Source organism: Salmo salar, unplaced genomic scaffold, assembly GCF_905237065.1.
Source record: "Salmo salar unplaced genomic scaffold, Ssal_v3.1, whole genome shotgun sequence".
Classification (NCBI taxonomy): domain Eukaryota; kingdom Metazoa; phylum Chordata; class Actinopteri; order Salmoniformes; family Salmonidae; genus Salmo; species Salmo salar.
In genome coordinates this window covers 73,256-96,705 of record NW_025547989.1, presented here as the reverse complement: position 1 = coordinate 96,705, position 23,450 = coordinate 73,256, and the positions used below count along the sequence as shown (strand labels likewise).

The window sequence follows — 23,450 nt, the reverse complement described above, 5'->3', positions numbered from 1 at the left end:
AAAACAAACTTAGGGAGTAGGCTTCTAATGTTAACATGCATGAAACCAAGGCTTTTACGGTTGCAGAAGTCAACAAATGAGAGAGCCTGGGGGATGGGAGTGGAGCTAGACACTGCAGGGCCTGGATTAACCTCTTCATCACCAGAGGAGGAATAGGATAAGGGTACGGCTAAAGGCTAACAGAACTGGACGTCTAGTACGTTCAGAACAGAGAGTAAAAGGAGCAGATTTCTGGGCACGGTAGAATATATTCAAGGCATGATGTACAGACAAAGGTAAGGTAGGATGTGAGTACATTGGGGGTAAACCTGTGCATATAGTGATAATGAAAGAGATATTGTCTCTAGAAATAGCATTTAAACCAGGTGATGTCACTGTGTGTGTGGGAGGTGGAACTAAATTGTTAGCCGAGGCGTGTTGAGCAGTGCTAGAGGCTCTACAGTGAAATTCATCTTCTGCACATCTACCATTCCAGTGTTTAACCTGTTGGGTCTAGGGGGCAGCATTTGCACGTCTGGATAAAAAAAATGTACCCGATTTAATCTGGTTACTAATCCTACCCAGTAACTAGAATATGCATATACTTATTATATATGGATAGAAAACACTCTAAAGTTTCCAAAACTGTTTGAATGGTGTCTGTGAGTATAACAGAACTCATTTGGCAGGCAAAACCCTGAGACATTTTCTGACAGGAAGTGGATACCTGATGTGTTGTATTGACTTTAAACCTATCCCATTGAAAAACACAGGGGTTTAGGAATATTTTGGCACTTCCTATTGCTTCCACTAGATGTCACCAGCCTTTACAAAGTGTTTTGAGTCTTCTGGAGGGAGATCTGACCGAACAAGAGCCATGGAACGGTGATGTCCCATTAGACACCTGGCGCTACTTCATGTTGGGTACCCTCGTTCCAATACGTTATAAAAGAGAATGCATTCGTCCACCTTGAATATTATTCATGTTCTGGTTAAAAAGGCCCTAATGATTTATGCTATACAACGTTTGACATGTTTGAACGAACGGAAATATATTTTTTCCCCTCGTTCATGACGAGAAGTCCGGCTGGCTTACATCATGTGCTAACGAGACGGAGATTTTTGGACATAAATGATGAGCTTTTTTTGAACAAAACTACATTCGTTATGGACCTGTGATACCTGGAAGTGACATCTGATGAAGAGAATCAAAGGTAATGGATTATTTACATAGTATTTTCGATTTTAGATCTCCCCAACATGACGTCTAGTCTGTATCGCAACGCGTATTTTTCTGGGCACAGTGCTCAGATTATTGCAAAGTGTGATTTCCCAGTAAGGTTATTTTTAAATCTGGCAAGTTGATTGCGTTCAAAAGATGTAAATCTATAATTCTTTAAATGACAATATAATATTTTACCAATGTTTTCTAATTTTAATTATTTAATTTGTGACGCTGACTTGACTGCCGGTTATTGGAGGGAAACGATTTCCTCAACATCAATGCCATAGTAAAACGCTGTTTTTGGATATAAATATCAACTTGATAGAACTAAAAATGCATGCATTGTCTAACATAATGTCCTAGGAGTGTCATCTGATGGAGATTGTAAAAGGTTAGTGTATCATTTTAGCTGGTTTTATGGTTTTGGTGACCCTGTCTTTGACTTGACAAAACATTACACACAACTCTTGTAAATGTACTGTCCTAACATACTCTAAATTTATGCTTTCGCCGTAAAACCTTTTTGAAATCGTAAAACGTGGTTAGATTAAGGAGATGTTTATCTTTCAAATGGTGTAACATAGTTGTATTTTTGAAAAATTTGAATTTTGACATTTATTTGGATTCAAATTTGCCGCTCTTGAAATGCACCTGCTGTTGATGGAGTGCACCACGGGTGGCACGCTAGCGTCCCACCTAGCCCCAAGAGGTTAATTGCTAATTATTTTGCCACCATGGCCTATTTATTGCCTTACCCCTCTTATCCTACCTCATTTGCACATGCTGTATATAGATTTTTCTACTGTATTTTTGATTGTATGTTTGTTTATTCCATGTGTAACCCTGTGTTGTTGTTTGTGTCGAACTGCTTTGCTTTATCTTGGCCAGGTCGCAGTTGCAAATGAGAACTTGTTCTCAACTGGCCTACCTGTTTAAATAAAGGTGAAATAAATACATAAATTACTATGGAGACGGCTTCACTACAGAGCTTCACTACATTACTATGGAGACGGCTTCACAACATTACAATGGAGACTGCTTCACTACAGAGCTTCACTACATTACTATGGAGACGGCTTCACTACAGAGCTTCACTACATTACTATGGAGACGGCTTCACTACAGAGCTTCACTTCATTACTATAAAGACAGCTTCACTAGAGTACAAATGTTTCCCGTACAATATGTTATTTTTCCCCAATGTCCCTGTTCTGATATCTTCCCAGTGCTTGTTGTAAACATAGATAAACATGTAGAAGAAAACATGGAAAAGATAGACAAACAAAAAACAATACATTTTAGAAAAGTTCTCGACAACAGAGAGAGGGGAGAGGGAGAGAAGAGAGAGAGATCAAGTGTGTATGTGTATGTATGTCCGTATGTGTAAGCGAGCATGTAATTGTGTGTGTGTGTTCTCATATCAACTTCATAGTGTTCAGATATATTTACAGTCCCCATTATTTATTCCGTAACCTGATGTCCCGTAGAATTTAGTACAGCCATGGTGTTATGGAACTGTCTCAGAAGAGCTGTCCATCTATAAAGAGTTTGTCCACAATGAGAAAGGCACGCTTACCTCTCTCCCTCTGTTGTCTCTACAGGATACAGTCTCTTACCTCTCTCCCTGTGTTGTCTCTGTACAGGATACAGTCTCTTGCCTCTCTCCCTTTGTTGTCTCTGTACAGGAAACAGTCTCGTACTTCTCTCCCTCTGTTGTCTCTGTACAGGAAACAGTCTCGTACCTCTCTCCCTCTGTTGTCTCTGTACAGGAAACAGTCTCTTACCTCTCTGTTGTCTCTGAACAGGATACAGTCTCTTACCCCTCTGTTGTCTCTGTACAGGATACAGTCTCTTACCTCTCTGTTGTCTCTGTACAGGAAACAGTCTCTTACCTCTCTGTTGTCTCTGTACAGGAAACAGTCTCTTACCTCTCTGTTGTCTCTGTACAGGAAACAGTCTCTTACCTCTCTGTTGTCTCTGAACAGGATACAGTCTCTTACCTCTCTGTTGTCTCGGTACAGGATACAGTCTCTTACCCCTCTTTTGTCCTTGAACAGGATACTGTCTCTTACCCCTCTGTTGTCTCTGTACAGGATACAGTCTCTTACCTCTCTCCCTCTGTTGTCTCTGTACAGGATACAGTCTCTTACCTCTCTCCCTCTGTTGTCTCTGTACAGGATACAGTCTCTTACCCCTCTGTTGTCTCTGTACAGGATACAGTCTCTTACCTCTCTCCCTCTGTTGTCTCTGTACAGGATACAGTCTCTTACCCCTCTGTTGTCTCTGTACAGGATACAGTCTCTGTTCCAGACTATAAAGGTTGACACTGGCTGACTCAGAGTCCTCGTTGTCTAATATCCTGAGTTTCCACCCATCGCTAACACCCCACCTCTAGGGGCGGCAGGTAGCCTAGTGGTTAAAGCGTTGGTCCAGTAACCAAAAGGCTGCTAGATCAAATCGCGAGCTGACAAGGTAAAAATCTCTTGTTCTGCCCTGAACAAGGCAGTTAACCCACTGTTCCTAGGCCGTCATTGTAAATAAGAATGTGTTCTTAACTGACTTGCCTGGTTACATAAAGGTTAAATTAAAAAAAAAAAAAAAAAAACTTGACAGAGGGGTAGTGTGTTAATATAGCACTCTTAGAAAAAAGGTGTTGGCAAGAACCTAAAATGGTTATTTTGCTGTCCCCATATGAGAACCTTGTGAAGAACCATTTTTGGTTCCAGGCAGAAACTCTTTGGTTCTAGGTAGAACCCTTTTGGGAACCATGTAGAACCCTCTGTGGAAAGGATTCTATGTGGAACCAAAAACGGTTCTCCCTAAAACCAAAAAGGGTTCTCCATAGCGCAATGTTAAGAGTATAGCACTGTGCCATGCCAGGGGATGGGCTGTGTGAAAGATTAAGTTGCTTACATTCCCATTTTTGTAGCAGTCAATCAATCAATCAATCAATCAAATGTATTTATGAAGCCCTTTTACATCAGCTGATGTCACAAAGTGCTATACAGAAATCCAGCCTAAAACCCCCAACAGCAAGCAATGCAGATGTAGAAGCACAGTGGTTAGGAAAAGCTCCCTAAAAAGGCAGGAAACTAGGAAGAAACCTAGAGAGTAACCTAGCTCTGAGGGGTGGCCAGTCCTCTTCTGGCTGTGCCGGGTGAAGATTACAACAGTACATGGCCAAGATGTTCAAACGTTCATAGATGACCAGCAGGGTTAAATAATAATAATCACAGAAAAACGTGTCTCTGGATTGTCCAAGGAAGTTATTTTTGTACTCTTGGCAGTAAGAATCCTTGGCAGTAAGAATTCTTAGTAGTAGAATCCTTGGTAGTAGAATCCTTGGTAGTAGAATCCTTGGTAGTAGAATCCTTGGTAGTAGAATCCTTGTTAGTAAGAATTCTTGGTAGTAGAATCCTTGGTAGTAGAATCCTTGGTAGTAGAATCCTTGTTAGTAAGAATTCTTGGTAGTAGAATCCTTGGTAGTAGAATCCTTGGTAGTAGAATTCTTGGTAGTAGAATCTTTGTTAGTAAGAATTATTGGTAGTAGAATCCTTGGTAGTAGAATCCTTGTTAGTAAGAATTCTTGGTAGTAGAATCCTTGGTAGTAGAATCCTTGGTAGTAGAATTCTTGGTAGTAGAATCCTTGGCAGTAAGAATCCTTGGTAGTAGAATCCTTGGCAGTAAGAATCCTTGGTAGTAGAATCCTTGGTAGTTAGAATCCTTGGTAGTAGAATCCTTGGTAGTTAGAATCCTTGGTAGTAGAATCCTTGGTAGTAGAATCCTTGGTAGTTAGAATCCTTGGTAGTAGAATCCTTGGTAGTAGAATCCTTGGTAGTAGAATCCTTGGTAGTAGAATCCTTGGCAGTAAGAATCCTTGGTAGTAGAATCCTTGGTAGTTAGAATCCTTGGTAGTAGAATCCTTGTTAGTAGAATCCTTGGTAGTAGAATCCTTGGCAGTAAGAATCCTTGGTAGTAGAATCCTTGGTAGTAGAATCCTTGGTAGTAGAATCCTTGGTAGTAGAATCCTTGGCAGTAAGAATCCTTGGTAGTAGAATCCTTGGTAGTAGAATCCTTGGTATTATAATCCTTGGTAGTAGAATCCTTGGTAGTAGAATCCTTGGTAGTAGAATCATTGGTAGTAGAATCCTTGGCAGTAAGAATCCTTGGTAGTAGAATCCTTGGCAGTAAGAAACCTTAGCAGTAGAGTCATTGGTAGTAGAATCCTTGGTAGTAGAATCCTTGGTAGAAATAATCCTTGGTAGTAGAATCCTTGGTAGTAGAATCCTTGGTAGTAAGAATCCTTGGTAGTAAGAATCCTTAGTTGTAGAATCCTTGGTAGTGGAATCCTTAGTTGTAGAATCCATGGTAGTAAGAATCCTTAGTTGTTGATTCATTGGTAGTAAGAATCCTTAGTTGTAGAATCCTTGGTAGTAGAATCCTTGGTAGTTAGAATTCTTGGTAGTAGAATCCTTGGCAGTAAGAATCCTTGGTAGTAGAATCCTTGGTAGTAGAATCCTTGGTAGTTAGAATCCTTGGTAGTAGAATCCTTGGCAGAAAGAATCCTTGGTAGTAGAATCCTTGGTAGTAGAATCCTTGGTAGTTAGAATCCTTGGTAGTAGAATCCTTGGCAGTAAGAATCCTTGGTAGTAGAATCCTTGGTAGTAGAATCCTTGGTAGTTAGAATCCTTGGTAGTAGAATCCTTGGCAGTAAGAATCCTTGGTAGTAAGAATCCTTGGTAGTAAGAATCCTTGGTAGTAAGAATCCTTGGCAGTAGAATCCTTAGCAGTAGAATCGTTGTTAGTAGAATCCTTGGTAGTAGAATCCTTGGTAGTAGAATCCTTGGTAGTAGAATCCTTGGTAGTAGAATCCTTGGCAGTAAGAATCCTTGGTAGTAGAATCCTTGGTAGTTAGAATCCTTGGTAGTAGAATCCTTGGTAGTTAGAATCCTTGGTAGTAGAATCCTTGGTAGTAGAATCCTTGGTAGTAGAATCCTTGGTAGTTAGAATCCTTGCTTAGTAGAATCCTTGGTAGTAGAATCCTTGGTAGTAGAATCCTTGGTAGTAGAATCCTTGGCAGTAAGAATCCTTGGTAGTAGAATCCTTGGTAGTTAGAATCCTTGGTAGTAGAATCCTTGTTAGTAGAATCCTTGGTAGTAGAATCCTTGGTAGTAGAATCCTTGGTAGTAGAATCCTTGGTAGTAGAATCATTGGTAGTAGAATCCTTGGCAGTAAGAATCCTTGGTAGTAGAATCCTTGGCAGTAAGAAACCTTAGCAGTAGAGTCATTGGTAGTAGAATCCTTGGTAGTTAGAATCCTTGGTAGTAGAATCCTTGGCAGTAAGAATCCTTGGTAGTAAGAATCCTTGGTAGTAAGAATCCTTGGTAGTAAGAATCCTTGGCAGTAGAATCCTTAGCAGTAGAATCGTTGTTAGTAGAATCCTTGGTAGTAGAATCCTTGGTAGTAGAATCCTTGGTAGTAGAATCCTTGGTAGTAGAATCCTTGGCAGTAAGAATCCTTGGTAGTAGAATCCTTGGTAGTTAGAATCCTTGGTAGTAGAATCCTTGGTAGTTAGAATCCTTGGTAGTAGAATCCTTGGTAGTAGAATCCTTGGTAGTAGAATCCTTGGTAGTAGAATCCTTGGCAGTAAGAATCCTTGGTAGTAGAATCCTTGGTAGTTAGAATCCTTGGTAGTAGAATCCTTGTTAGTAGAATCCTTGGTAGTAGAATCCTTGGCAGTAAGAATCCTTGGTAGTAGAATCCTTGGTAGTAGAATCCTTGGTAGTAGAATCCTTGGTAGTAGAATCCTTGGCAGTAAGAATCCTTGGTAGTAGAATCCTTGGTAGTTAGAATCCTTGGTAGTAGAATCCTTGGTAGTTAGAATCCTTGGTAGTATAATCCTTGGTAGTAGAATCCTTGGTAGTAGAATCCTTGGTAGTTAGAATCCTTGCTTAGTAGAATCCTTGGTAGTAGAATCCTTGGTAGTAGAATCCTTGGTAGTAGAATCCTTGGCAGTAAGAATCCTTGGTAGTAGAATCCTTGGTAGTTAGAATCCTTGGTAGTAGAATCCTTGTTAGTAGAATCCTTGGTAGTAGAATCCTTGGTAGTAGAATCCTTGGTAGTAGAATCCTTGGTAGTAGAATCATTGGTAGTAGAATCCTTGGCAGTAAGAATCCTTGGTAGTAGAATCCTTGGCAGTAAGAAACCTTAGCAGTAGAGTCATTGGTAGTAGAATCCTTGGTAGTTAGAATCCTTGGTAGTAGAATCCTTGGCAGTAAGAATCCTTGGTAGTAAGAATCCTTGGTAGTAAGAATCCTTGGTAGTAAGAATCCTTGGCAGTAGAATCCTTAGCAGTAGAATCGTTGTTAGTAGAATCCTTGGTAGTAGAATCCTTGGTAGTAGAATCCTTGGTAGTAGAATCCTTGGTAGTAGAATCCTTGGCAGTAAGAATCCTTGGTAGTAGAATCCTTGGTAGTTAGAATCCTTGGTAGTAGAATCCTTGGTAGTTAGAATCCTTGGTAGTAGAATCCTTGGTAGTAGAATCCTTGGTAGTAGAATCCTTGGTAGTAGAATCCTTGGCAGTAAGAATCCTTGGTAGTAGAATCCTTGGTAGTTAGAATCCTTGGTAGTAGAATCCTTGTTAGTAGAATCCTTGGTAGTAGAATCCTTGGCAGTAAGAATCCTTGGTAGTAGAATCCTTGGTAGTAGAATCCTTGGTAGTAGAATCCTTGGTAGTAGAATCCTTGGCAGTAAGAATCCTTGATAGTAGAATCCTTGGTAGTAGAATCCTTGGTAGTAGAATCCTTGGTAGTAGAATCCTTGGTATTATAATCCTTGGTAGTAGAATCCTTGGTAGTAGAATCCTTGGTAGTAGAATCCTTGGTAGTAGAATCATTGGTAGTAGAATCCTTGGCAGTAAGAATCCTTGGTAGTAGTATCCTTGGCAGTAAGAAACCTTAGCAGTAGAGTCATTGGTAGTAGAATCCTTGGTAGTAGAATCCTTGGTAGAAATAATCCTTGGTAGTGGAATTCTTGGTAGTAAGAATCCTTAGTTGTAGAATCCATGGTAGTAGAATCCTTGGTAGTAAGAATCCTTGGTAGTAAGAATCCTTAGTTGTAGAATCCTTGGTAGTGGAATCCTTAGTTGTAGAATCCATGGTAGTAAGAATCCTTAGTTGTAGATTCATTGGTAGTAAGAATCCTTAGTTGTAGAATCCTTGGTAGTAGAATCCTTGGTAGTTAGAATTCTTGGTAGTAGAATCCTTGGCAGTAAGAATCCTTGGTAGTAGAATCCTTGGTAGTAGAATCCTTGGCAGTAAGAATCCTTGGTAGTAGAATCCTTGGTAGTAGAATCCTTGGTAGTTAGAATCCTTGGTAGTAGAATCCTTGGCAGTAAGAATCCTTGGTAGTAGAATCCTTGGTAGTAGAATCCTTGGTAGTTAGAATCCTTGGTAGTAGAATCCTTGGCAGTAAGAATCCTTGGTAGTAAGAATCCTTGGTAGTAAGAATCCTTGGTAGTAAGAATCCTTGGTAGTAGAATCCTTGGTAGTTAGAATCCTTGGTAGTAGAATCCTTGGTAGTAGAATCCTTGGTAGTAGAAGCCTTGGTAGTTAGAATCCTTGGTAGTAGAATCCTTGGTAGTAGAATCCTTGGTAGTAAGAATCCTTGGTAGTAGAATCCTTGGTAGTAGAATCCTTGGTAGTAGAATCCTTGGTAGTAGAATCCTTGGTAGTAGAATCCTTGGTAGTAAGAATCCTTGGTAGTAGAATCCTTGGTAGTAGAATCCTTGGTAGTTAGAATCCTTGGTAGTAAGAATCCTTGGTAGTAGAATCCTTGGTAGTAGAATCCTTGGTAGTAGAATCCTTGGTAGTAGAATCCTTGGTATTAAGAATCCTTGGTAGTAGAATCCTTGGTAGTTAGAATCCTTGGTAGTAAGAATCCTTGGTAGTAGAATCCTTGGTAGTAGAATCCTTGGTAGTAGAATCCTTGGTAGTAGAATCCTTGGCAGTAAGAATCCTTGGCAGTAGAATCCATAGCAGTAGAATCGTTGTTAGTAGAATCCTTGGTAGTAGAATCCTTGGTAGAAATAATCCTTGGTAGTGGAATTCTTGGTAGTAAGTATCCTTAGTTGTAGAATCCATGGTAGTAAGAATCCTTGGTAGTAGAATCCTTAGATGTAGAATCCATGGTAGTAAGAATCCTTAGTTGTAGATTCATTGGTAGTAAGAATCCTTAGTTGTAGAATCCTTGGCAGTAGAATCCATGGTAGTAGAATCCTTGGCAGTAAGAATCCTTGGTAGTAGAATCCTTGGTAGTAGAATCCTTGGCAGTAAGAATCCTTGGTAGTAGAATCCTTGGTAGTAGAATCCTTGGTAGTAGAATCCTTGGTAGTAGAATCCTTGGCAGTAAGAATCCTTGGCAGTAAGAATCCTTGGTAGTAGAATCCTTGGCAGTAAGAATCCTTGGCATTAAGAGTCCTTGGCAGTAAGAATCCTTGGTAGTAGAATCCTTGGTAGTAGAATCCTTGGCAGTAAGAATCCTTGGTAGTAGAATCCTTGGTAGTAGAGTCCATGGCAGTATAATCCTTGGCAGTAGAATCCTTGGTAGTAGAATCCTTGGTAGTAGAATCCTTGGCAGTAGAATCCATGGTAGTAGAATCCTTGGTAGTAGAATCCTTGGCTGTAAGAATCCTTGGTAGTAGAATCCTTGGTAGTAGAATCCTTGGTAGTAGAATCCTTGGTAGTAGAATCCTTGGTAGTTAGAATCCTTGGTAGTAGAATCCTTGGTAGTAGAATCCTTGGTAGTAGAATCCTTGATAGTAGAATCCTTGGCAGAAAGAATTCTTGGTAGTAGAATCCTTGGTAGTAGAATCCTTGGTAGTAGAATCCTTGGTAGTAGAATCCTTGGCAGTAAGAATCCTTGGTAGTAGAATCCTTGGTAGTTAGAATCCTTGGTAGTAGAATCCTTGGTAGTTAGAATCCTTGGTAGTAGAATCCTTGGCAGTAAGAATCCTTGGTAGTAGAATCCTTGGTAGTAGAATCCTTGGTAGTAGAATCCTTGGCAGTAAGAATCCTTGGTAGTAGAATCCTTGGTAGTTAGAATCCTTGGTAGTAGAATCCTTGGTAGTAGAATCCTTGGTAGTAGAATCCTTGGCAGTAAGAATCCTTGGTAGTAGAATCCTTGGTAGTAGAATCCTTGGTAGTAGAATCCTTGGTAGTAGAATCCTTGGTAGTAGAATCCTTGGTAGTAGAATCCTTGGTAGTAGAATCATTGGTAGTAGAATCCTTGGCAGTAAGAATCCTTGGTAGTAGAATCCTTGGCAGTAAGAAACCTTAGCAGTACAGTCATTGGTTGTAGAATCCTTGGTAGTAAGAATCCTTGGTAGTAGAATCCTTGGCAGTAAGAATCCTTGGTAGTAGAATCCTTGGCAGTAAGAAACCTTAGCAGTAGAGTCATTGGTAGTAGAATCATTGGTAGTAGAATCCTTGGTAGAAATAATCCTTGGTAGTGGAATTCTTGGTAGTAAGAATCCTTAGTTGTAGAATCCATGGTAGTAGAATCCTTGGTAGTAAGAATCCTTGGTAGTAAGAATCCTTAGTTGTAGAATCCTTGGTAGTGGAATCCTTAGTTGTAGAATCCATGGTAGTAAGAATCCTTAGTTGTAGATTCATTGGTAGTAAGAATCCTTAGTTGTAGAATCCTTGGTAGTAGAATCCTTGGTAGTAGAATCCTTGGTAGTTAGAATCCATGGTAGTAGAATCCTTGGTAGTAGAATCCTTGGTAGTAGAATCCTTGGTAGTAGAATCCTTGGTAGTAGAATCCTTGGCAGTAAGAATCCTTGGTAGTAGAATCCTTGGTAGTAGAATCCTTGGTAGTTAGAATCCTTGGTAGTAGAATCCTTGGCAGTAAGAATCCTTGGTAGTAGAATCCTTGGTAGTAGAATCCTTGGTAGTAGAATCCTTGGTAGTTAGAATCCTTGGTAGTAGAGTCCTTGGCAGTAAGAATCCTTGGTAGTAAGAATCCTTGGTAGTAGAATCCTTGGTAGTTAGAATCCTTGGTAGTAGAATCCTTGGTAGTAGAATCCTTGGTAGTTAGAATCCTTGGTAGTAGAATCCTTGGTAGTAGAATCCTTGGTAGTAGAATCCTTGGTAGTAGAATCCTTGGTAGTAAGAATCCTTGGTAGTAGAATCCTTGGTAGTAGAATCCTTGGTAGTAGAATCCTTGGTAGTAAGAATCCTTGGTAGTAGAATCCTTGGTAATAGAATCCTTGGTAGTAAGAATCCTTGGTAGTAGAATCCTTGGTAGTAGAATCCTTGGTAATAGAATCCTTGGTAGTAGAATCCTTGGTAGTAGGACTCCTTCCAGAATAATTTGTCCAAAATCTGGTTGTACTTTTGGACTTTTGATTTGGATTGAAGCTTATGTTGTGGAGTGTGGTTTACTGCATATGTCTTTGTCAAACAATCTAGGTTAATCTAACTCTAAATGCAGAAAGAGTCAGGAGCTTATATTCTCATGACCTTCTCTCTCTCTCTCTCTCTCTTCAGATATCTCTCTTCCAGCCTCTCTGAGTGTCAGTCCTGACAGATCTCAGTTCTTTGAATATGAGTCTGTTTCGCTGAGCTGTGAGGTTCAAGGGAACTCTACTGGATGGAGAGTGGTGAGGAACTCAGAGAGAGGAATCCTTTCAGAGTGTAATACTGACTGGGGAAAACAACAAGGGTCTTCATGCAATGTGTCACTAATACCATCAGACAGTGGAGTGTACTGGTGTGTGTCTGGGTCTGGAGAACACAGCAATGCTGTCAACATCACAGTACCTGGTATGTCCACAAACACCATCTACTAACATTATAGTGTTTAGTGGTTCAGCTGGTTTCAGATAGCTGATGTTATGTTTATATATGATGTTTATATATTATATACAGCTGGTGCTGTGATCCTGGAGAGACCTGTTTATATATGATGTTTATTTATTATATACAGCTGGAGCTGTGATCCTGGAGAGACCTGTTTATATATGATGTGTGTATATTATATACAGCTGGTGCTGTGATCCTGGAGAGACCTGTTTATATATCATATACAGCTGGAGCTGTGATCCTGGAGAGACCTGTTTATATATGATGTTTATTTATTATATACAGCTGGAGCTGTGATCCTGGAGAGACCTGTTTAAATATGATGTTTATATATTATATACAGCTGGTGCTGTGATCCTGGAGAGACCTGTTTATATATGATGTTTATATATTATATACAGCTGGAGCTGTGATCCTGGAGAGACCTGTTTATATATGATGTTTATATATTATATACAGCTGGTGCTATGATCCTGGAGAGCCCTGCCCTTCCTGTGACTGAGGGAGATTCTTTGACTCTGCGCTGCAGATATCCGGGAACTCCCTCTAACCTCACAGCTGATTTCTACAAAGATGGATCCCTCATCAGGACTGAGACTACAGGAGAGATGACCATCCCTGCAGTATCCAAGTCAGATGAAGGACTCTACAAGTGTACCAACTCTGAAGGAGAATCACCAGAGAGCTGGATGACTGTGACAGGTGAGAATATGAGAAGCCTTGACATTCAGATTATCTGGTTCTTCTTTACACTGTTAAAACCTGCATTATAAACTGGGAGGTTCCAGCCCTGAATGCTGATTGGCTGGAAGTAGTGTAATATCAGACCGTATACACAGGTTATTACAAAACATGTATTTTTACTGCTTTAATTATGTTGGTAACCTGATTATAATAGCAGTAAGGCACCTCAGGGGGTTTGTGGTATCTGGCCAATATATCACGGTGTCATGACGTTGGCCTCTTTGAGTACAGGGAGGACAGTTGACCCCCTCCCCCCTTGCACCATCCCCCAACCTACCTTCCCCCACCCAGTCCCTGTGTGAAGGAGTGGTAAAATTCCAGAGAAGAATCTCTGGCCACATGGCCCATAGAGAGACACAGGAAATTCTTCCAACTCACAGAATTGGGGAACCAAGCGACATTTGTGTTCTGGAGAAGGTATGGAAGATTGGTGAAGAATCCAGCTACGAACTGGTCCGCTTGGTACAATTTTGTGATACTCAGAAGAGACAATATAGCCATAATACCATAAAACTGTTTATATAATAGCCTCAGCGATGAGACTTGCATCATAATGGTTGTATAACATGTATTAATAAGGATAAAGCTATTTGTAATACATTGAGATGCTATGTACTGATGTTAATGTGATAGAATTGTATTTCTGTACCAAGCTTAACTCAGTCATCGGCACGCCCCCAGGGACACAGACAGGACTAGGCGTCATGTGACAAGCCTGTTCTATGTTCACTATAAAACCATACCCTGATTTACTTTCTAACAGACCAGGCCTCCACTCCATTGCGAGTTGGCCAATAGGTTTGACCATCCAATCCATCTACTGAAAGTGAACCATACCACGTGGTTAACCTGTTTGGGCTAGGGGGCAGTATTGAGAATTTTGGAAAAATATGTGCCCATTTTTAACTGCCTCCTACACCAACTCAGAAGCTAGAATATGCATATTATTGTTCAGGTTTGGATAGAAAACACCCTGAAGTTTCTAAAACTGTTTGAATGGTGTCTGTGAGTATAACAGAACTCCTATGGCAGGCAAAAACCTGACAAGGTTTCATGCAGGAAGTGGCCTGTCTGACAAGGAGTCGTGCGTCTTGCATCTGTTTATTGAAAAGTAAGGATCTTAGCTGTAACGTGACAATTCCCAGGGCTCCAATAGGCTCTCAGGACGCGGGAAAATCATGAAGGTTGTCGAGGCAGCCTCAGGCTGAAACAGATTATCATCTTATTCAAGTGTCCCATTAGGTGACAATGGAGTGAGGCGCGTGCGCGATTAGCCCCCGTGGAGTATTTTAATTCGGCTGTTTAGTTTATTGCAGATTCCCGGTCGGAATATTATCGCTTTTCTACGAGATAAATGGCATAAAAATTGGTTTTAAACAGCGGTTGACATGCTTCGAAGTACGGTAATGGAATATTTAGAATTTTATTGTCACGAATTGCGCCATGCGCGCGACACTTCTTTACTATTTCGGATAGTGTCTGGAACGCATCGAACAAAACGCCGCTATTCGGATATAACGATGGATTATTTTGGACCAAACCAACATTTGTTATTGAAGTAGCAGTCCTGGGTGTGCATTCTGACGAAGACAACAAAAGGTAATCAAACTTTTATAATAGTAAATATGATTATGGTGAGTGCTAAACTTGCCGGGTGTCTAAATAGCGAGCCCGTGATGCCTGGGCTATGTACTTAGAATATTGCAAAATGTGCTTTCACCAAAAAGCTATTTTGAAATCGGACATATCGAGTGCATAGAGGAGGTCTGTATCTATAATTCTTAAAATAATTGTTATGCTTTTTGTGAACGTTTATCGTGAGTAATTTAGTAAAATGTTAGCGAATTCCCGGAAGTTTGCGGGGGTATGCTCGTTCTGAACGTCACATGCTAATGTAAAAAGCTGGTTTTTGATATAAATATGAACTTGATTGAACAAAACATGCATGTATTGTATAACATAATGTCCTAGGGTTGTCATCTGATGAAGATCATCAAAGGTGAGTGCTGCATTTAGCTGTCTTCTGGGTTTTGGTGACATTATATGCTGGCTTGAAAAATGGGTGTCTGATTATTTCTGGCTTGGTACTCTGCTGACATAATCTAATGTTTTGCTTTCGTTGTAAAGCCTTTTTAAAATCGGACAGTGTGGTTAGATTAACGAGAGTCTTGTCTTTAAATAGCTGTAAAATAGTCATATGTTTGAGAAATTGAAGTAATAGGATTTTTAAGGTTTTGAAAATCGCGCCACAGGCTGCAAGTGGCTGTTACGTAGGTGGGACGAATTCGTCCCGCCTAGCCCAGAGAGGTTAACTTTTAGACTATTGATACCGACAGAATAAGAACAAGTCTTTGATATTAATTAATTGTCTGCAGCTAGAAATTATATCATTGAACGCGAAGACCGACGAAACATCCATTCTATAACGACATTAATGAATGTCGCTTTGAAAGATCCATTCTAACCGAGAGAGAGAGAGAGAACGCGGACAAAACTCTCCAACAGAACGACGCTCCAACAAGGATCCCGACGACACACTGAGCGTAAATATATATTGATTGCAATTGTTCCCGAATGAGTGAGCGTTCATGTGCAAAGGATTAGCATGTCAATTGTTAATATTAATGAACTCTGTGTGCCTCCTCAGCTGATCATTTTATGACCCATTGTTTAACAAGACACCAGCCAGGCCTGTTAGCCCACTAGGGCACATTACTCTACCAATTCTTTGTGACGATAATTACTGTTTGTATACTTTCTGTGAATTACTTAGTTTAGTAAATAAATGATTTTAAGACAATTGATGTATGGATGATTCGTAGTAAAGACTGGGTTCGTGCAGATAAAACATTTTACTGACGTTTGGAATGAGACTGGACGTGAGGTAAAATACACCATTTAAACCAGAAGATAATCGGCCTATACTATAATAGAATATAATATATAATGTTATAATATAGGAAAGTTATATTAGGAAAATTATAACTTTGTAATCTGAATATTTTCCTTGGTGCCCCAATCTCCTAGTTAATTACAATTAAACGATTAATCAGTTTGATCGCGTGATAATAATTACAGGGAGTTAATTGATAAACATGTCTTCAGTTTAATGGTACCCCAAAGACACGACAACGGCTAAAGGCAGCATCCAGGCACTCTGTGTTGCATCGTGCTTAAGAAAAGCCCGTACCTGTGGTATATTGGTCATATACCACACCCCCTCGTGCCATATCGCTATTATAAACTGGGTGGTTCCGGCCCTGAATGCTGATTGGCTGGAAGCCATGGTATACTACGGGTATGACAAAACATGTATTTTTATGCTGAAAGATTCAGGAACTCATCTGCTCATGACTTTCTCTCTCTCTCTCTTTCTTTCTCATCTCTGTCGCTCTGTCTGTCTATCTCTCTTTATCAATCCACTTCTCTCTCTTTCTCTCTCTCTCTCTTTCTTTCTCATCTCTGTCGCTCTGTCTGTCTATCTCTCTTTATCAATCCACTTCTCTCTCTTTCAATCTCTCTCTCTTTTTATCTCTCCCTCTCTTTCTATCTCTCTCTCTCTTCTTTTCTCTCTCTCTTTCTCTCTCTACCAATCTCTCTCTCTCTATCCCCCTCTCTCTCTCTCTCTCTCTCTCTCTCTCTCGCTACCTCACCCTCAATCTCTCTCTCCCGCTCTCTCTCTCTCAGATCTCTCTCTCTCAGATCTCTCTCTTCCAGCCTCTCTGAGTGTCAGTCCTGACAGATCTCAGTTCTTTGAATATGAGTCTGTCTCTCTGAGCTGTGAGGTTCAGGGGAACTCTACTGGATGGAGAGTGGTGAGGAACTCAGAGAGAGGAATCCTTTCAGAGTGTAATACTGACTGGGGAAAACAACAAGGGTCTTCATGCAATGTGTCACTAATACCATCAGACAGTGGAGTGTACTGGTGTGTGTCTGGGTCTGGAGAACACAGCAATGCTGTCAACATCACAGTACATGGTATGTCCACAAACACCATCTACTAACATTATAGTGTTTAGTGGTTCATCTGGTTTCAGATAGCTGATGTTATGTTTATATATGATGTTTATATATTATATACAGCTGGTGCTGTGATCCTGGAGAGACCTGTTTATATATGATGTTTATATATTATATACAGCTGGTGCTGTGATCCTGGAGAGACCTGTTTATATATGATGTTTATATATTATATACAGCTGGTGCTGTGATCCTGGAGAGACCTGTTTATATATGATGTTTATATATTATATACAGCTGGAGCTGTGATCCTGGAGAGACCTGTTTATATATTATATACAGCTGGAGCTGTGATCCTGGAGAGACCTGTTTATATATGATGTTTATATATTATATACAGCTGGAGCTGTGATCCTGGAGAGACCTGTTTATATATGATGTTTATATATTATATACAGCTGGTGCTGTGATCCTGGAGAGCCCTGCCCTTCCTGTGACTGAGGGAGATTCTGTGACTCTGCGCTGCAGATATCAGGGAACTCCCTCTGACCTCACAACTGATTTCTACAAAGATGGATCCCTCATCAGGGCTGAGACTACAGGAGAGATGACCATCCCTGCAGTATCCAAGTCAGATGAAGGACTCTACAAGTGTACCAACTCTGAAGGAGAATCACCAGAGAGCTGGATGACTGTGACAGGTGAGAATATGAGAAACCTTGACATTCAGATTATTTGGTCCTTCTTTACACTGTTAAGTGGTGCTAAAACCTGCATTACAAACTGGGAAGTTCCAACCCTGAATGCTGATTGGCTGGAAGCAGTAGTATATTAGACAGTAATCATTTATCTAATGACTTTCTCTCTCCCTTTGGCCGGGGTAGGCCATCATTTACTGACTTGCCTAGTTAATAAAAATAAATATATCTCGCTCTCTCACTCTCTCTCTCTCTCTCCATTTCAATTAAATTCAAAGGTCTTTATTGTCATGGGAAACATATGTTAACCTGTTAGGGCTAGGGGGCAGCATTTGCACGTCTGGATAAAAAAAATGTACCCCATTTAATCTGGTTACTAATCCTACCCAGTAACTAGAATATGCATATACTTATTATATATGGATAGAAAACACTCTAAAGTTTCTAAAACTGTTTGAATGGTGTCTGTGAGTATAACAGAACTCATTTGGCAGGCAAAACCCTGAGACATTTTCTGACAGGAAGTGGATACCTGATGTGTTGTATTACCTTTAAACCTATCCCATTGAAAAACACAGGGGCTGAGGAATATTTTGGCACTTCCTATTGCTTCCACTAGATGTCACCAGCCTTTACAAAGTGTTTTGAGTCTTCTGGAGGGAGATCTGACCGAACAAGAGCCATGGAACGATGATGGCCCATTAGACACCTGGCGCGCGAGTTCATGTTGGGTACCCTCGTTCCAATACGTTATAAAAGAGTATGCATTCGTCCACCTTGAATATTATTCATGTTCTGGTTAAAAAAGGCCCTAATGATTTATGCTATACAACGTTTGACATGTTTGAACGAACGTAAATATATTTTTTCCCCTCGTTCATGACGAGAAGTCCGGCTGGCTTAGATCATGTGCTAACAAGACGGAGATTTTTGGACATAAATGATGAGCTTTTTTGAACAAAACTACATTCGTTATGGACCTGTGATACCTGGAAGTGACATCTGATGAAGAGAATCAAAGGTAATGGATTATTTACATAGTATTTTCGATTTTAGATCTCCCCAACATGACGTCTAGTCTGTATCGCAGCGCGTATTTTTCTGGGCGCAGTGCTCAGATTATTGCAAAGTGTGATTTCCCAGTAAGGTTATTTTTAAATCTGGCAAGTTGATTGCGTTCAAGAGATGTAAATCTATAATTCTTTAAATGACAATATAATATTTTACCAATGTTTTCTAATTTTAATTATTTAATTTGTGACGCTGACTTGACTGCCGGTTATTGGAGGGAAACGATTTCCTCAACATCAATGCCATAGTAAAACGCTGTTTTTGGATATAAATATGAACTTGATAGAACTAAAAATGCATGCATTGTCTAACATAATGTCCTAGGAGTGTCATCTGATGGAGATTGTAAAAGGTTAGTGCATCATTTTAGCTGGTTTTATGGTTTTGGTTACCCTGTCTTCGAATTGACAAAACATTACACACAACTCTTGTAAATGTACTGTCCTAACATACTCTAAATTTATGCTTTCGCCGTAAAACCTTTTTGAAATCGTAAAACGTGGTTAGATTAAGGAGATGTTTATCTTTCAAAGGGTGTAAAATAGTTGTGTGTTTGAAAAATTTGAATTTTGACATTTATTTGGATTCAAATTTGCCGCTCTTGAAATGCACCTGCTGTTGATGGAGTGCACCACGGGTGGCACGCTAGCGTCCCACCTAGCCCATAGAGGTTAACATTGCCAAAGCAAGTGAAATAGATAATAAACTAAATGAAATAAACAATAAAATGTAAACAGTAAACATTAAACTCACACAAGTTCCAAAAGAATAAATATATTTCAAATGTCATATGTATATATACAGTCTTGTAACGAAGTACAAATAGTTAAAGTACAAAATAAAAAATAATAAACATAAATATGTGTTGTATTTAGAATGTTTTTTTTTTTTTACTTCGCCCATTTCTTGCAGATGTGATGGCACACTGTGGTGTTCACCCAATAGATATGGGAGTTTATCAAAATTGGGTTTGTTTTCAAATTCGTTGTCGATTTGTGTAATCTTAGAGAAGTATGTGTCTCTAATATGGTCATATATTTGGCAGGAGGTTAGGAAGTGCAGCTCAGTTTCCATCTCATTTTGTTGGCAGTGTGAAGTCTGTACATAGTCAAAGGCACCAGCATCCTCCTCCTGAATCCTCCTCACGATGGCTGCAGAAGTTGGGGTCCTTGGGATATGTTGCCTCCTCTGGATTTGAGGTCTTACCAATGCGATGTCCAAGATGTTGAATATCACAAGTGGCCAGCATAGGGTTCTTCTTCTGCAGCTGTAGCCAGTCACCAGCTTGTCTAAATGTTCCACCCTTCCTTTTGAGGCATTGTAATCCATTGTGATTTCTGCTTTTCGATGTTCCTGGCCACAGATTTTCCCATCCCTATGCAGCGTACTCATGAGTACCACATTTTTTGCCTTTCTTTGGCACGTAGGACACTAGAGACGTATCAGCCGTGAACACAAACTTAGAGGAATTGCTAGACCTGTTCTGTGTATTCAACAGCTGAGGTGGGAGCTCTGGCTTTTTTTTTCCTACTGTTCCTACCATCGTCAGCTTCTTCTTGATGAGCTCCTGTCCCAGCTTGTGCGAAGTAAAAAAAATATGGCATGTGATGCCACAGAGTCTCTGTGTCACAAATTCTGTTGTCTCATGCGCCGAATACAACATGTAGACCTTACAGTGAAATGCTTACTGACAAGCCCTTAACCAACAATGCTGTTTTAAGTAGTCTGGTAGCCATTTGACTAGATGTTCAGGAGTCTCATGGGTTGGGGGTAGAAGATGTTAAGAAGCCTCTTGGACCAAGACTTGGCATTCCTGTACCGCTTGCCGTGCGCTCGGTTACCGCTTGCCATGTGGTAGCAGAGAGAACAGTCTATGACTAGGGTGGCTGGAGTCTTTGACAATTTTAGGGCCTTCCTCTAACACCACCTGGTATAGAAGTCCTGGATGGCACTAAGCTTGGCCCCGGTGATGTACTGGGTGGTATGCATTACCCTCTGCAGTGCCTTGTGGTCAGAGGCTGAGCAGTTGCCATACCAGGCAATGATGCAACCCATTGATGGTGCAGCTGTAAAACCTTTTGAGGATCTGAGGACCCATGCCCTTTTCAGTCTCCTGAGGGGAATAGGTTTTGTCGTGCCCTCTTCACGACTGTCTTGGTGTGCTTGGACCATGTTAGTTTGTTGGTGATGTGGACACCAACGAACTTGAAGCTCTCAACCTGCTCCACTACAGCCCAGTCGATGAGAATGGGGGCGTGCCTGGTCCTCCTTTTCCTGTAGTACACAATCATCTCCTTTGTCTTGATCACGTTGAGGGAGAGGTTGTTGTCCTTGCACCACATGGTCAGGCCTACCACTGTTATGTATTTGGCAAACTTAATGATGGTGTTGGAGTCGTGCCTGGCCGTGCAGCTATGTATGATAAGGGAGTACAGGAGGGGACTGAGCACGCACCCCTGAGGGGCCCCTGTGTTGAGGATCAGTGTGGCGGATGTGTTATTACCTACCCTTACCACTTGGGGCGGCCCGTCAGGAAGTCCAGGATCCAGTTGCAGAGGGAGGTGTTTAGACCCATGGTCCTTAGCTTAGTGATGAGCTTTGAGGACACTATGGTGTTGAAAACTGAGCTGTAGTCAATGAATGGCATTCTCACATAGGTGTTCCTTTTGTCCAGGTGGGAAAGGGCAGTGTTGAGTGCAATAGAGATTGCATCATCTGTGGATCTGTTGGTGCTGTTTGCAAATTGGAGTGGGTGTAGGGTTTCTGGGATAATGGTGTTGATGTGAGCCATTACCAACCTTTCAAAGCATTTTACGGCTACAGACGTGAGTGCTACGGGTCAGTAGTCATTTAGGTAGGTTACCTTAGTGTTCTTGGGCACAGGGACTATGGTGGTCTGCTTGAAACATGTTGGTAGTACAGACTCAGACAGGGAGAGTTGAAAATGTCAGTGAAGACACTTGCCAGTTGGTCAGCGCATGCTCGCAGTACACATCCTGGTAATCCGTCTTGCCCAGCAACCTTGTGTATGTTGACCTTTTTAAAGGTCTTACTCACATCGGCTGCGGAGAGCGTGATCACACAGTCGTCCGGAACAGCTGATGCTCTCATGCATGTTTCAGTGTTACTTGCCTCGAAGCGAGCATAGAAGTTATTTCGCTCGTCTGGTAGGCTCGTGTCACTGGGCAGCTCTCGGCTGTGCTTCCCTTTGTAGTCTGTAATATTTTGCAAGCCCTGCCACATCCAACGAGCGTCAGAGTACGATTCAATCTTATTCCTGTATTGACACTTTGCCTGTTTGATGGTTCGTCGGAGGGCATAGTGGAATTTCTTATAAGCTTCCGGGTTAGAGTCCCGCTCCTTGAAAGACCCTTTAGCTCAGTCCGAATGTTGCCTGTGTGTGGAGTAAAGGTGGTCTTTTTCCCACTTGTCCCACACTGACCTAATTGTAGCTAGCTTGTCTCTCTGCAGCCGAGCTGGTCTGGTGTCTCGGTTATGTCTCTCTGCAAAAATGATTTGTAAGGCCCTCTGAGCAGAGATAATTTTTGCCGTACTGAATGATTGTGGTAAAGCTATTTATTTGTTGTGTCCCTCCCCAAATTTGCACCTGGCAGTGTGCAGTGTGGAAGCGTGGGAAAATAAGAACGTTTTTACAATGTATCGAAATAATGTACTGTAATAACATTGTGCACATTGTGTAGTTTCACACATTACAAAGGGTAAAGAGTGGGAGAAAAGTGGGAGACAGGCAGGAACACAGACAGCAAACCTTTTTGTTTAATTTTACTTGTTTTCACTTACACTTGTCAACACTTTTATTACATTCTGAACCTGAACACCACATATGTAATATAAATGTGTAGGGGGTCCAGTGGACCTGAACACCACATATGTAATATTAATGTGTAGGGGGGTGCACAGATTAAATTCATTTCATTGAATGTGTTATTTTAAGTCTTCACAGAAAATGAGCCAAGGGCAATGAGTGTGAGGTTGAAAAAGAATTCCTTGTATAATTTTTATTTAACACAAGGGTTAAGTTCGGGTCAGTCACAGTGGTCAAATATTTTGTATTTATATATATATATATATATATTTCTGTGTACTCTCTGTTTAGGGCAAAATAGCATTCTAATTTGCTCTGTTTTTTTTGTTTGTTATTTCCAGTGTGATTTGGTCTAATTTTGTTGCTGTCTGGGGTCTGTTTGTTTTCTCCAGGTTCATCTCTCTGTAGGTGATGGCTTTGTTATGGAAGGTTTGGGAATCGCTTCCTTTTAGGTGGTTGTAGAATTTAACGGCTCTTTTCTGGATTTTGATAATTGCCGGGTATCGGTCTAATTCTGCTCTGCGTGCATTATTTGGTGTTTTACGTTGTACACGGAGGATATTTTTGCAGAATTCTGCATGCAGAGTCTCATTTTGGTGTTTGTCCCATTTTGTGAATTGTTGGTTGGTGAGCGGACCCCAGACCTCACAACCATAAAGGGCAATGGGTTCTATAGTATTTTTTTGCTAGATCCTAATTGGTATGTCAAATTTGATGTTCCTTTTGATGGCATAGAAGGCCCTTCTCGCTTTGTCTCTCAGATCGTTCACAGCTTTGTGGAAGTCACCTTTGGCGCTGATGTTTAGGCCGAGGTATGTATAGTTTTTTGTGTGCTCTAGGGCAATGGTTCCCTAACTTGTATAGTCCCATACCCCTTTAAACATTCAACCTCCAGCTGCATTCCCCCTCTAGCACCAGGATCAAATGTTTTTTTTTGCCATCATTTTAAGCCTGCCACACACACACACTATATGATACATTTTTTAAACATAAGAATGAGTGGGAGTTTTTGTCACAACCTGGCTTGTGGGAAGTGACAAAGAGCTCTTATAGGACCAGGGCACAAATAATAATAATCAAAAATG

General features: G+C 40.7%; 1 protein-coding gene across 6 annotated transcripts in view; it reads left to right on the top strand.

Moving 5' to 3' along the window:
* The window catches only part of LOC123732553 (Fc receptor-like protein 5), a 61,223-nt gene that overhangs the window by 17,502 nt on the left and 20,271 nt on the right, over nt 1–23,450 (top strand). For 4 of the 6 annotated variants that reach the window (XM_045711791.1, XM_045711795.1, XM_045711794.1 and 1 more), the window contains exons 3-6: nt 11,752–12,027; nt 12,526–12,768; nt 16,498–16,788; nt 17,229–17,471. In XM_045711791.1, coding sequence (XP_045567747.1) covers nt 11,752–12,027; nt 12,526–12,768; nt 16,498–16,788; nt 17,229–17,471 — 1,053 coding nt within the window. The remainder of the gene's footprint in view (nt 1–11,751; nt 12,028–12,525; nt 12,769–16,497; nt 16,789–17,228; nt 17,472–23,450) is intronic. The other 2 variants (XM_045711792.1, XM_045711796.1) reach the window with 2 other exon arrangements.